The sequence below is a fragment of the Manis pentadactyla genome, chromosome 5, assembly GCF_030020395.1.
Source record: "Manis pentadactyla isolate mManPen7 chromosome 5, mManPen7.hap1, whole genome shotgun sequence".
In the NCBI taxonomy this organism is placed as follows: Eukaryota; Metazoa; Chordata; class Mammalia; order Pholidota; family Manidae; genus Manis; species Manis pentadactyla.
The window spans coordinates 90879358-90891925 of record NC_080023.1 but is presented as its reverse complement, the minus strand read 5'-3'; the positions used below and the strand labels follow the sequence as shown (position 1 = coordinate 90891925).

General features: G+C 44.8%; 1 protein-coding gene across 2 annotated transcripts in view; it reads right to left on the bottom strand.

Annotated features, from left to right (window-relative positions):
• HADH (hydroxyacyl-CoA dehydrogenase) overlaps positions 1 to 12568 on the bottom strand; it is a 48904-nt gene that overhangs the window by 16605 nt on the left and 19731 nt on the right. For both annotated transcript variants that reach the window (XM_057502516.1, XM_036920937.2), the window contains exons 2-3: positions 6623 to 6751; positions 3501 to 3658 (exon numbers count right to left, since the gene is read on the bottom strand). In XM_057502516.1, the coding sequence (XP_057358499.1) occupies positions 3501 to 3658; positions 6623 to 6751 (287 nt within the window). The remainder of the gene's footprint in view (positions 1 to 3500; positions 3659 to 6622; positions 6752 to 12568) is intronic.

Below are 12568 nucleotides of genomic sequence, written 5' to 3'. Positions count from 1 at the left end.
AGGTATATTTGTTATCAATATCACCACAATTTTAGGGAGCAAAATTTCTCCCACTTGGACCAGTTAATTCTCATTTTACATGGACTATAAGGAGGCAGCTACTTAACCAACCTCAGCCACAAAATGGAACTCTGAGCAAAGACTAATGAAAGAAAGGATGCATCACAGACACTCAAACAGAAAACTAAAGGGATACCTGAATCCCCAACATGAAACATGTGAAATAAATATGAACAAAGATCTTTTTCCTCGAGTGAAAAGCTTTACTTTCCCATTGAATGGGGATTAAAATGAAAACAAAGGGAAACCAACATGGTTCAAAAGAAGTTTTAAGGTTACACCAGTGGATTTGGGGAAGGAAGGATACATGTATATGCATGATAAATGTAATTGAAGGTATTCTGGTTACAAAATATTTTTAAAAAAGCAGTACCACCTTCTTTTGTGTGTATAAACTATTAAATCATTAATTTAAAAATGTCCATACTGACTTAACCAAATTAATTTTTTTAAGTCCACAGTAAAGTCGGGTGCCAAAGGCCTAACAGGCAATCTTTAAACAAAGACGAACATGACTTCAGGCATTCTCACAGCGCCACCTTGTGGATAAGTGTACACAACTGCCTACAGCTAATATGACAATGGCCTGGTCAGCACGCAGGAAGGGGAGTGTGTCCTCATGACCAGATTTGGGGGCTCCTGCGTACCCAAAAGGCAGTATTACAATCTGCCTGAGATCAGGAGCAAGGGGCAGGAGAAGAAGATGAGCAGGGAGAAGAAACAGTAGCTGGAAAAGGGGAGAGAAGAGTGAGGTGAACGGAGAAGCAGGTGTGGCAGGACGGCTGGCCGCCCAGGGACGGTCCCTAAGGTCCTCAGCTGAGGAGAGTGCCCACCTTTCTCAAACAACTTCCAAGTGAAACAATTTAAGAGCCAAGTAAAGGAGCCTTTTTTTTTTTTTTAAAGAAAATAACATTTTTAAAGTTTTAAAACTCTCCTTTTCAAAGTTTCTTGCTTTTTGGTGAAAAGGGGAAGTAACATGGACCATCACCCATTCCAGGTGATGAGAGAAGGTCTCCTGTAGTGACACCAGGCGCGCTGCCACTGCTGCGCTGCCACACACCCAGACCATGGCCTATGGGGCAACCGAGGGCCACAGCATGCTGGCAGGGCGGCTACACCCTCCGCACGTGGCTCCTCCTGGTAGGACATCTGAGAGGGGGATCAAAGGCCCGCTGACCGGAGGGCGTGCTTCAGCAGAGGATGATGTTACCTCAGAGCCCAGTCCCGAGTGCCTCCAAGCCCAGCACTCCCTGCACACATTTTCCTGGAGGGAAGGAAACACCGCCTCCCAACAGACCTCTGCCTCCATCTCTCCCAGTGAGCCAGGCTGGCCCTGGCCCCTTACAGTGTCTCGTGCTGCCTTCTTTCAACACAGACACAATGTATGACATATTAAACATACAGGATTGTCTGATCTTCCACAAAAAGAGTATACCCTCATGTTTTCCTTCAAACACCTGACTCCCTTGGACCATTTTGTTCTTCTCTTTCTGACACTCAGGTACCCAATAAACTACTCTTAAATGTACTAGTAGCAAATCAGCAGCACAAGCACGATGACTATTAGCAATGCCCCCTGGCCTTGGACGAAAGGCGCTGATGGGGACTGTGGTGCGCGGTAGAGTCCATGCCTCGTCCAGAGGGCAGAGCCAGGCCTCAGCTTGGCTGGCTGGGGCCTGGGCCACACTCCCCATCCGCTCTCCTTACACTGCAGCCGGGAAGTCACATTTCCTCCAGGTGCAGCTGTTTCTTCAGGGCTTCCACTATATAGTGACGTTTTAGCTAATCAAGTGGCTTAAAAAAACAAAAAACTTAGCAGGCGATCAATAAAGGTGGGGATCTAAAGTGAAATGAGGTGGAGAAGGAGGGCTGATGGCCAGAAGCCGAGTCACATCTACAGTGTGCCTACTACGGCATGCCCTCTTGCACATCACACCTGGTTCACACACACTTAAGTGAAAGAGCCTAGCAGAGTGCCTGACACACACCAGGCCCTCAGGAAATGTGAGCTGAATTAATCTCCTAAAGCACCCTGGGCAACAGGTAACACCACTCCCTATTTTATAGATTACTAGGGAAACCTAGAAAGTCAGAACTGGGAAGGTCTTGGAAATTATTTACCCCTAATGGCTCAACTCAATTACAGACAACAAAACTGAGGGCCAGAAATGCTTCCTGACTGTTCAAGGTCAGACAGTGAAGTAGTGGGGCCGGCAACAGGCCCCAGTCCACCTGACTGCCCTAACAGTCCTTCCATTACTGGATGCTGACACAAGAGGGCACTCAGACCTGTCCCTGTCAGTGGAGAGTGCCCGAACATTTCAATAAAGGCCAAACTGCCTGCCTAAACTCCCTTCCTGGGGCTGGCATTTTACCACCTTAAGGGGCTCTCTGCTGACCTGGGAGTCAACACCCCTACCACCAACAGAAGGGAGTCTTCTGTTTCTATCTGACGTTTCTACCACCCCTAAACGCCAGTGTTAAGAACATGAGCACGGTTGTCAGCAGAGTGATGTATAAGTGGCAGAACGACAGTCCCTTCCCTTTGTCAGAGCCAGAGCCTCTCCAGATACCGGGCCACAGAGCTCTGAGGGCCGGCAGCCCGCAGACTGGGATGCGGGTGTCCCTCTCTGCTGCTGCTCACTGGCGGCTGCCAAAGAGTCACGTTTGTCACACAACCTTGTTCTGACTTTCATTTCTAACAAAGAAGGGTGAAGTGTGGCCAAGCAAGCCCCAGGGAGAGCAGGAAACAATTAGTCAGACGTCACCATCACCAAAGCTGAGTCAAACACAACCGAATGCTCCAGCCTCCGAGAAGAGGAGCTCCAAGTGCACTCAAGCTTGCTGGCACGGCAGACACAGGTTTGAGCCCCGGGGACCCAGGTGCCTGACCTCCGTGGGGCTGGCTGGCCTCTGCCACCCTCGGCCAGCAAGCCTGGTAGGAACTCGATGCTCCTTTAATGATTCCAAGAGCATTCTGATTTAACCCAGATAAAGCTCCAAACAGGAGAGTCCTGGCAAACTTTGTGCAGAGAGGAAATCCCCTCAATTACACTATGGTTTGTTCACCCAAAAAAGAGGGACAGAAAACTACTGAGGCTCCTCAAAAGACATTTAAGAACACTCCCAAGCCACCTCCACCATCTGGCCGAGGAGCACCCACAGCCCTGAGGCTTCAGGAGGCAGAAGCCTTCCCTGGACCTTCCATCTCACGGTGGTAAGTCTCACAGTCGTTTGGAGACAGGGATCATACGGGGGCGACACAAGCCCTGGGAAGCAACTGGGATGGAGGGAAAGGGAAAAGTGCTGGGTCTTCTGGAAACAGCTGTGGGCTTGTAGAAAGAGAAGTGGGCTTATGTCAGAAGACTCCTTCCTGGGAGAGAAGCCTAAGCCCAACAGGGAGCCCTCCAACCCCGTAGGAACACCAAGGGGTCACGTACTCAGCGGCAAACTTGTCCAGCCTCTTGAAGAGCTCATTCTTCACCTTCAGATTCTCCACGATGGCCTCCACTACCAGGTCTGTGCTGTGAACTACAGACGCTGCATCCGTGCTGGTTGAAATGCTGCTCAGCGTCTTCTCCACAAATTCATCAGCAGCCTAATGCAATGGGAGGAAGGAGAAAAACTGTTCACTGGGCTCATCAGAAAACTGTGGGATATGCTGCCAAGGCAGATGGCAAGAGGAGAGTGGGGGCAGGCCAACACAGCCCAGACACAGCTGGATGCACCCTCAAATTCTAAGAAATAAAACTCCGTACCTTTCTGCTTAGGGACAGTGGCATCTCAATATACTTCTAGACACCAGCACAAGAATTAGCCTCTGTTGGTCAACTATCATTATCATGTAGAGATTGTAATCTTTCACACTCGTAGCCAGCTCCATTCCAGCTACTAAACTGCCTGTTCATGGCACCTGTCTCAGCCTGCCACATCTGTTCTCGGAATGAACAGACAGCCCTGCACTGCTCCATGAAGCCTCTCATGGTCCTTCCAGAAAAGCATAAAGCTCAGTTCAGTACATCCATTAGTCTGAGAGGTGGCGATGACTATTCCCCTCTAATAGGAGGCAGAGAAGAACTGAGTAAGGGTAAGAGAGAGGGAAAGAATGCCAAATGGAGCTGTCATTCCTCAGATAGTCATTCCCCATCACGTGGTGTTTGAAAAACATGCCAGACACAACCTCTGCCCTCAAAGAGCTTGCAGACCCTTTTTCCCCTTATCTTCCTCATTTGTGACTCCAGGTTTCCTGAGAGAGGCCTCAGGTAGGACAGAAGCAAATAGTGCCTACTGCCATTTCATTTTCAAGATGTAATTTGCCCATGGGGCATCAAAATGGTCAACATAAGCAAGTATCCAAAATTATCATGGAATAAAACTACCACCAGAGCTGTTCAAATGAAATAAAATGTGAGATAAGAGGTGATTATAAATATCCCATTGGCTGCATTTTAAAAAGGAAAAAGAAACAGGCAAAATTAATTTTATTTAACCTAATATATCAGATATTATCATTTCAACACATAATTTATATTATAAAAAGGTGTTTTACATTCTTTTTTTTCTATTAAGTCTTTGAAGTCCGATATGCTTCATACTTACAGCATAACTAAGTTCAGACTAGCCACACCTCCAGGCACTCCGCAGCCACCCGCAGCTCCTGGCTCCCGCACGGGTCACAGCTGGTCAGTCTCGCAGGTGGAGGCTGACTCCCCCCTCCTCCAAGCATGTCCCCGGCAGAGGGGAGAAACATCAGGAGGCTAGATCCCTGCGGAGTGGTCAGTCAGCAGCTGAGCATCTTGAACACAGGCACTGTGTTTTAACCCTCAGGGCAGGGCCCGGAAAACGGGTGACACATGCCGGCTCTGGGGGTGCACACTCACTCTGGCCGCGACTCCGACTCTCGGCTCAGGGCTTTGGAACCTCACCTGCCTGGATCCGCATCACAGCATGCCCTGTATCAGTCAACAGTATGGGGCCAGTGGCAGAGATCTTAATTTGTCTGTGATGTTAATTGTTTGGATTTTTTCAGGGAGAGGGTACAATTATCTCCACCTTTGTCCCTCTGATTTTTAAAAGGTAATTAGATATTAAGAAAATGCAAGTCAAAACCACAAGATACCACTTCACATCTCCTCTGATGGTTTTCATGGGGGGGAAAAAACAGAAAATAATGAACTATTCAGGAGGTGGAGAAATTAGTGCTTAGAGGAATATAAAATGGTGTGGCCACTATGGAAAACAGTTTGGAGGTTCCTCAAAAACCTAAACACAGGATTGTCATATGACCCAGCAATTCTATTTCTGGGTATACACCTGGAAGAACTCTTTCATCATTCTTCAATATACAACACTGAACAGATAGTATACCAATGCTCACTGCAGGACTGTTTCACCAAAAGGTGAAAACTACCCGTGTCCACTGGTAGGTGAATGGATAAACAAAATGTGGTACATACATACAGTGGAATATTATTCATTCACTAAAAAGGAATGAAGTTCTGATACATGCTACAATCTAGATAAACTCTGAAGATCTTATACCAAATGAAATAAATCAGTCAAAAAAAGAAATATTGTATGATTCCACTTATACGAGGTCCCCAGAGCAGCCAAATTCAGAGGTAGAAAAGAGACTAGAGGTTACCAAAGGCTGGGAGGAAGATGGAGATTTATTGCTTAATAGGCATAGAATTCCCGTTTGGGACAATGAAAGAGTTTTGGAAAGAGTGGTGATGGTTGTACAAGGGCATGAATATAAAGTCACTAAACTGTGCCCTTAAAAATGGTTAAAATGGCAAATTTTATGCTACATATGTTATGTATTTTACCATAGTAAAAATGTAAAAAGACAACTAGACACACTATTATGGAAATCTGAGGTGGAAAACAACAAAAACTCTATTTGCATCCCTGGCCTGTATATACAGTGAAATTCCATCTAAGCCCCAAAGAAATGAATCTTAAGCAACTTTAACAAGATGACAAAAGTAAGCAGAATTTCATGTGGATGACTTCTGCAATATTTCTAATTAACTGTGAAGGTCCAGGGAGAAAAAGCCAGTAAATCATTTCCTACTAAATTCCTCAAGTTCTTGAACCTATTCTGCTGCTGAAAAGTAAGAATGATTCATTCTATATTTTCCTCTCTAGTAGGAATGTTATAAATGGGCATATTATCTAAGCTATCAAAATTTTCCATCCCAATGTTTATTATGTCAACCTCTTTTTTAACTTGCAAATACAAAAATTATCTTCCCATTTCTTTCTCTTCCATCATAACCAAATAGGTGTTCTTTAATCCCCAATTCTCAGTGGACAGTGAGATCCCCACCTGCAGCAGCTTTCTCCTCAATGTCATACCCAAGAGCATATGGTTATTTACTTCTCCTGTTTTATGATCAGTCCCTACAGAATGTTCAGTGATTATGTTAATATATTGGTCTAAAGTTATGAGGAAATGAGTTTTACACAAAAACGAAAAAGCAAGCAAAAGCCAGAAGTCCATCAGAAATGCAATGTGGCCAGAGGACTGGTCTTGAGGACATCAAAAACAAGAAATTACCTTGGGGTTTTCTGCAAACTTCTTCTTGGCCACTTTCGTAAGGCTTTCTTCAATTCCCTTTCTAGATTTTGCCAGAATGTTCTCTGTCTGGTCCACCAACACTACTGTGTGGCCAGTTGCCGCAGCAACCTAGAACAAACAAAAAAAGACAATAGAAAAGTTAAAAAAAAAAGACAAGTAGAGTTTCATATTCCATAACTCTACCACCACTCTATTCAAAATACTGAGTAAAATGATAAAGGAGCTAACATTGACTAAACACATACTTCTTGCTAGGCACTGCTCTAAACCGTTTACTTGGATGAAAACAAATTCTCAAAAGAACCTTATAAGGTTAAAAAGTGTGCTCACGGTCACACAATGGATATAGGCAGCAGAACGGGTCAATCAAGGCTCTGAAGGCTGCACTATAACCACCTCCCTTACTGCCCTGTTCACTTAACAGCCCATGCACAAACTGCTCACTCCCCACTCACTATCTTTTTTCTAAGGAAAAAAAGGAGCATCTTGTACAGCTCTACCTCTCAACTCATCCCCTCTGTAGTCCTTACGACAGCAACAGGTAAAACTTTAAACTCTAATAAACATGTCAGAAAGACTCTTGTTCCCAAGAGCTATTTAGTGACAAGACTCCCATAAAAATAGGTCTTTGTCAATCAGCCAATTTAGGAGGGCAATTCTCCTTCCTTCCACATGCCTATCTGGTTGAATTCTGAGAGTATGTTTAGTGAAGCTGCCCAAGTTTGCATGGAGCCAGCTTAGTTTAGCCACCATCAGTAAGAAGTCAGTCCCTATGTCATCACAATTTGCCAGTAGCTTTGGCAAGGACCATGGGGATAGGTACTTTAGCCATACTATCAGGTCAGCAGGTCATATGACAGGTAGGTATAGTGCACAGTCCAAGCCACAGGAGCACATGTGCGACCTAATACAAACATGTGTGCAGGACGCCAGCAAAACTGCGATGCCCTCAGGTCCAAGACCCCTGCACTGCTTTAGAACTTGTGTGCACAGGACAGGATGTGGATAAAGTGAAGATTCCTGTGGCCAGGATTCTCACTGGCCCTGGTTGGCTAGGTCACTACACACGTGTGGGCAATGTGTCATTTTTGACTCTATGTGAAGAGCCCTGCCCAGTGCTTGGTGCAACACGGTGGCATGGCTGCAAGGCTCTAGGAGAGCAGACACAAGGACAGAGACTGAGACGGCTGCGTGGGCAGAGAGGCCCAGAGGCAGAGAGGCCCAGAGGCAGAGACTGGCCTGCTGCATGCAAACTTGCTCTGAGTGGGCAGGATTCTAGTGATTGACCTGCCACTATGGGAATAAAGTTGGGTATAACTCTTTCACCCCAAGAACGTTCTACTCTCATTTCTTTGGTCACATTCAATCCATAGTGAACTTGCCTGGGTCTGAAACCCATTGGCAAGACACTGGAATAAACCTGCCCAGAGATGACAGTAGCATGTAGTTCAAAACCACCATGATGATACGAGATCCTTGGAACCAGGCAACTAAAACTCAAAGCTGAAAACCAAAGAGAACAAGAAACAGAAGAGCAAATCTCAAAGACAAAGAAGTTCAATTCCCAAAGGCAAAGTTCCCAAAAAACACTGTTTTAAAAAGACAAGGCAGGTTTCACACTGAAGTTGGTCACAACAGCATCTATGGCTTCTCCCTGAGAAAGCTGCTCCCAGAGCTGCAAGCCTGAGTCTGTGCTCCTGGAGGCAGGCAGCACCAGCGCGCCCAGCACCCCAAGCCCGCCTGGGAACGACGAAGAGGAAACGCCGCCAACACTGGGGTGTCTGCCAACCCCAGCAGGCCGATACGAGTAATGGGGCATGAGTTCCCTTGATGAGAGGACAGAGGCCGCAGCAAACCTGCCCTGTCAGCAGAAACATGGGCTGCAAGCCAGCAACGGTCAAAGTGAAACGACGGCCAGAAAGCAGACACCTGTCAATGCAGACCGGGGTTTCTCTCCTAATTACAACAGACCGAGCCCATCCTGCAGAATCTTGAATCATTTGACACAAATTCCCATCTCCAAATCAATAAATTTGAAGTAAGAAGGCAAAAACAAATTTAGAAACTGTTAAAGCACAACACAGCAGGCCTGAGACTATTATCTGAAGAAAGGCCCTCAGCCGGTGTCTAGAAACTTATAGATTTCGACAGGGTTCCCACCATCCCCTGGTAAGAAGGCTGACCATGCCTACATTGTTTGTGCAATGTGGTTGATGGAGTCAGGAATTTCCATCCTTGCCAGGCAGAGGGTGCCTATGTGACCAGCCCTAGTAAAAACCCTGAACTCTGGGTCTCTAATGAGCATCCCTGGTAGACGACATTTCACATGTGCTGTCACAAATTGCTGCTGGAGGAATTAGGCATATCCTGTGTGACTCCACTGGGAGAGGACTCTGGAAGCTTGCCCCTGGTCTCCTCCAGACTTTACCCCATATGCCTTTTCCCTTTGCTGATTTTGTTTTGTATCCTTTTGCTGTAATAAATTACAGCCACAAGTATTCTGGGTCCTGTGAGTAAAATCACCAAAGCGGGGAGAGTGGGAACAACTTGGTAGGGAACCCCAACACAGAAACTAAGAAAATAAATCTGAAATTCCACCTGCAGCTATTGATGGAACTGACCTGCTTTCAGACAGGCACCCCTGGGGAGCAATAGCTGAAGGGAGGTGTGATGACCACCGACAGAGTCCGTCATTTCCAAGGTGGAGACAAACAGAGGTGCTGGCTTGGGGACCTTTCATTTTTGTTTTGGCTCTTCGGTGTGACAGGTCCCTCTGGAGCGACCAAGTGATTTTCACTTTGTTCCTCTTAACCTCTGACCTAAATCATCCTGTGAAGAGGCCAACAGGATCCCTCAGACTCCCATCTGCCTAGGTTCCAATCTGCTGCCCCACCTCACCTCTAGCAGGCATCACTCAGGCTTTCATACTACTCAAGGAGTTGGAGAAGAAAATTCAAGGACATTTAGCACAAGACAGCACCAAAGCTACAGGGAACAAAGACAAAGAAAGACAATGAGGGCAGTGTCCTTTAGCTTATGGACCTTATAATATCACTGAGAAAACAGGAAAAAACAATGACGACAATATAAGACTGCATACATAGGACATCAAATAAAATAAAAACCGCCATGGTGAAGAATCCTGTCAAGCAGATCTCTGAAGGCTGTGTAAGAGGAGTATACCTAGAATGGCCAGCTGCCAAAGGAATAACGTATTAATGCTAAAGAGGTGGAAGGGGGCTGGTGAGAGAGGTGACAGCGCAGCTTTTCTATGGAAACCACTTTCAAGTTACTGCAGTCATGTTTGATCGTGATAGTCCCTGGGCATTTTGGGGCATGTCACAGAAAAGCCATAATGCTTTGAGACAAGCATAAGTACTTCTTTTAAACTGCAAGCAGAACCACACCTACAGAGGAAGCACCCTCAAATACTCAAGTAAACCAAGAAAGATGTGCACATTATTAAAACACTAATTCCAACCTGGAAAAACCATGGCCCAAAGCATTTTCAGCCTAAATCCTGACACTCCATTACTGCACAAAGTGCCCTGATAAACTCTCCCAGCCACACCTCCTGGCCCCCTCAAGATGACACTGGGCAGTTAGGTCATGGCCTTGCTTCATCCTGGTGTCTCAACGAGCAACTAGAGACAACATGTACATGTAGACAATGGCCAAAAAACAGCTCTTAAATCAAGGCTTCCTGAGGCAACATTCCAGGAGAGCAAAGTATGTGTGTCAAATGATCATGTCGAGATGCCTGAGTGTGTAAATCATTTATTTTCCCATCTCAACCAGAAGACAAAGGAGGTACAAGGAGGGACCAAACCTAACAGGGAGGAAGACACATCTGCCCCAGTGTCACTGAGCATATTCTCCTTCTGCAAAGTTCCCCTCAGCCCCACCGTGCCTGTTCTGCGAGAGACTGCTCTTGGGGGAACTTAGCTCAGTCTCTCTCCCTACCTCAAATAACTAGAGCATTTTCTACAATTTTGGACTCTCCAAAATACCTGAACGGGTTATTTCTTGTCTTGTATACTCTAAATGGTTGTCCTTGGCAGATTTTTTTGTTTTTGTTTTTGCTTATAAACATTTTCTATTTCAGTTTTTCTTTCCTGGTTACTCACAAAGTGTCAAGAAAACATGAAGGAAATCTTACAGTGTAGGTGTTCCAGTCATAGAGAAGACATTTCTATTTAAATCCAAAGTGGATAATGGTGAAGTCTGAGTGGAGAAAATACAGGTGAAAGAGTGTCACCATGTAGTTTCTTGCCTATCAATAAACATCAAAGCACAACTTCAAGTGATTTCAAGTTAACAGCACTTTCATTATACCACCTGCAAAGAGCAACCTAACCTAACGCCCAAGGTCCTTACAATCTTTTCTGGCAGACATACCCAAGGTCTGGCAGACATACATAAGGTTAGCAACATCTTGAAGACAACTTCATGCTCTATTTGTCTTGCAAACCCCAGTGCCTCACCCACAGTGAACACTCATTGGTGTATTTGTTGAATAAATGAATGAACAAATCACATCTAGTCCACTGCCTGATATATATTAGATGCTTAATAAAATTCCCAAAGGATGAGTCCAATGTTCTCTGATTCTATTAATCTACTCCAAACAAGGTTGGTATTCCTCTCCTACTGGTGAATCCAGAGAGCAGGCTGTTCCTTGCCCATGCAATCCATATCAGACCTGACAGCTGCATGACTCTCACCCCAGACTGACCCAGCAAGCTGAAGCAGCCTTAAGAATGGCTAGGCAGCCACAGACCACTGAAAGGACAGATTTTCTTTTTTCTGAAGTATTAATACACTAGTCTATTTCTCCCATGAGATCCCTCAGAGTTGGGAGACCTCATAGAAGTACCAGGCTCTATCTATCCACAATTAACAGAAAGAAAATAAGCCTTTAAAAAGGAAAAAGCCATTTACAGAGCACTTAATATACACCAGGCACATAGTTGGTATTTTCCAAGACTATGATCAATCCAACAACACTGTTAAAGGAGGTATCATCTCTGTTTTGCAAAGGAAAGGGAATTAAGAGAGGTTCACTCAACCAAGATCAATCAGCTATTAAGTTGTGAAGCCAGGGTTAAAATTTCAAGACACCCAGCTCCAGAAATTGTATTCTTGTAATCTAGTTAGAGGAATACAAGAAAAGTTGCTTTATTTGCTAAGACAACCAACTTTCAAGATATAATGATAAGACACCATTTTACAGAATTACTGATTCTGTAAAAGTTACTGATTTTTTGTATTCTTTCTCCCATGCCTTACTCAGTAACTATTATGGACTTGATGATGACAATAAAAATTCCTCCTCAATAACTACACATCCATTCTTCTCTATGCTGAAGTCCTAATACACCTCAACAGTCCTTATAAACTTGGCATCACCATTTGATTATATAGATGAGGGAAAACTAGTACTTAAAGGGGTTAAATAACTTGGCCAAGGTTCCCTGGTTACCAAGTAGAACAATAAAAGCAGCCTTCAGTTCAATAAAATACAGTGGTATTCACAGCAAAAATGACTTGACAAACAAGAACAACTGTCCAGACAAATGACAGTTTCCATTTAGCATTAAAGACTCAAGAGATGCCCTAATCACCCGGTGGCTCTCAGACAGGGGATCTCCAGCTGTGTGTTCCGGATGAGCAGTATCACACCTGGGGACTCTAGAGATGCAGGTTTTCTGGGTATATCCCCAGGCCAGAGAAACAAGATAAAAAATAAACAAGTGGGACTACATCAAACTAAAAAGCTTCTGCACAGCAAAGGTAATTGACAAAATGAAAAAGCAACCAATTGTATGGGAGAAGATATTTTCAAACCACGTATCTGATAGAGGCTAATATCCAAAATACATAAAGAACTCATACAACTCAACACCAAAAAAAACAAATAATCCA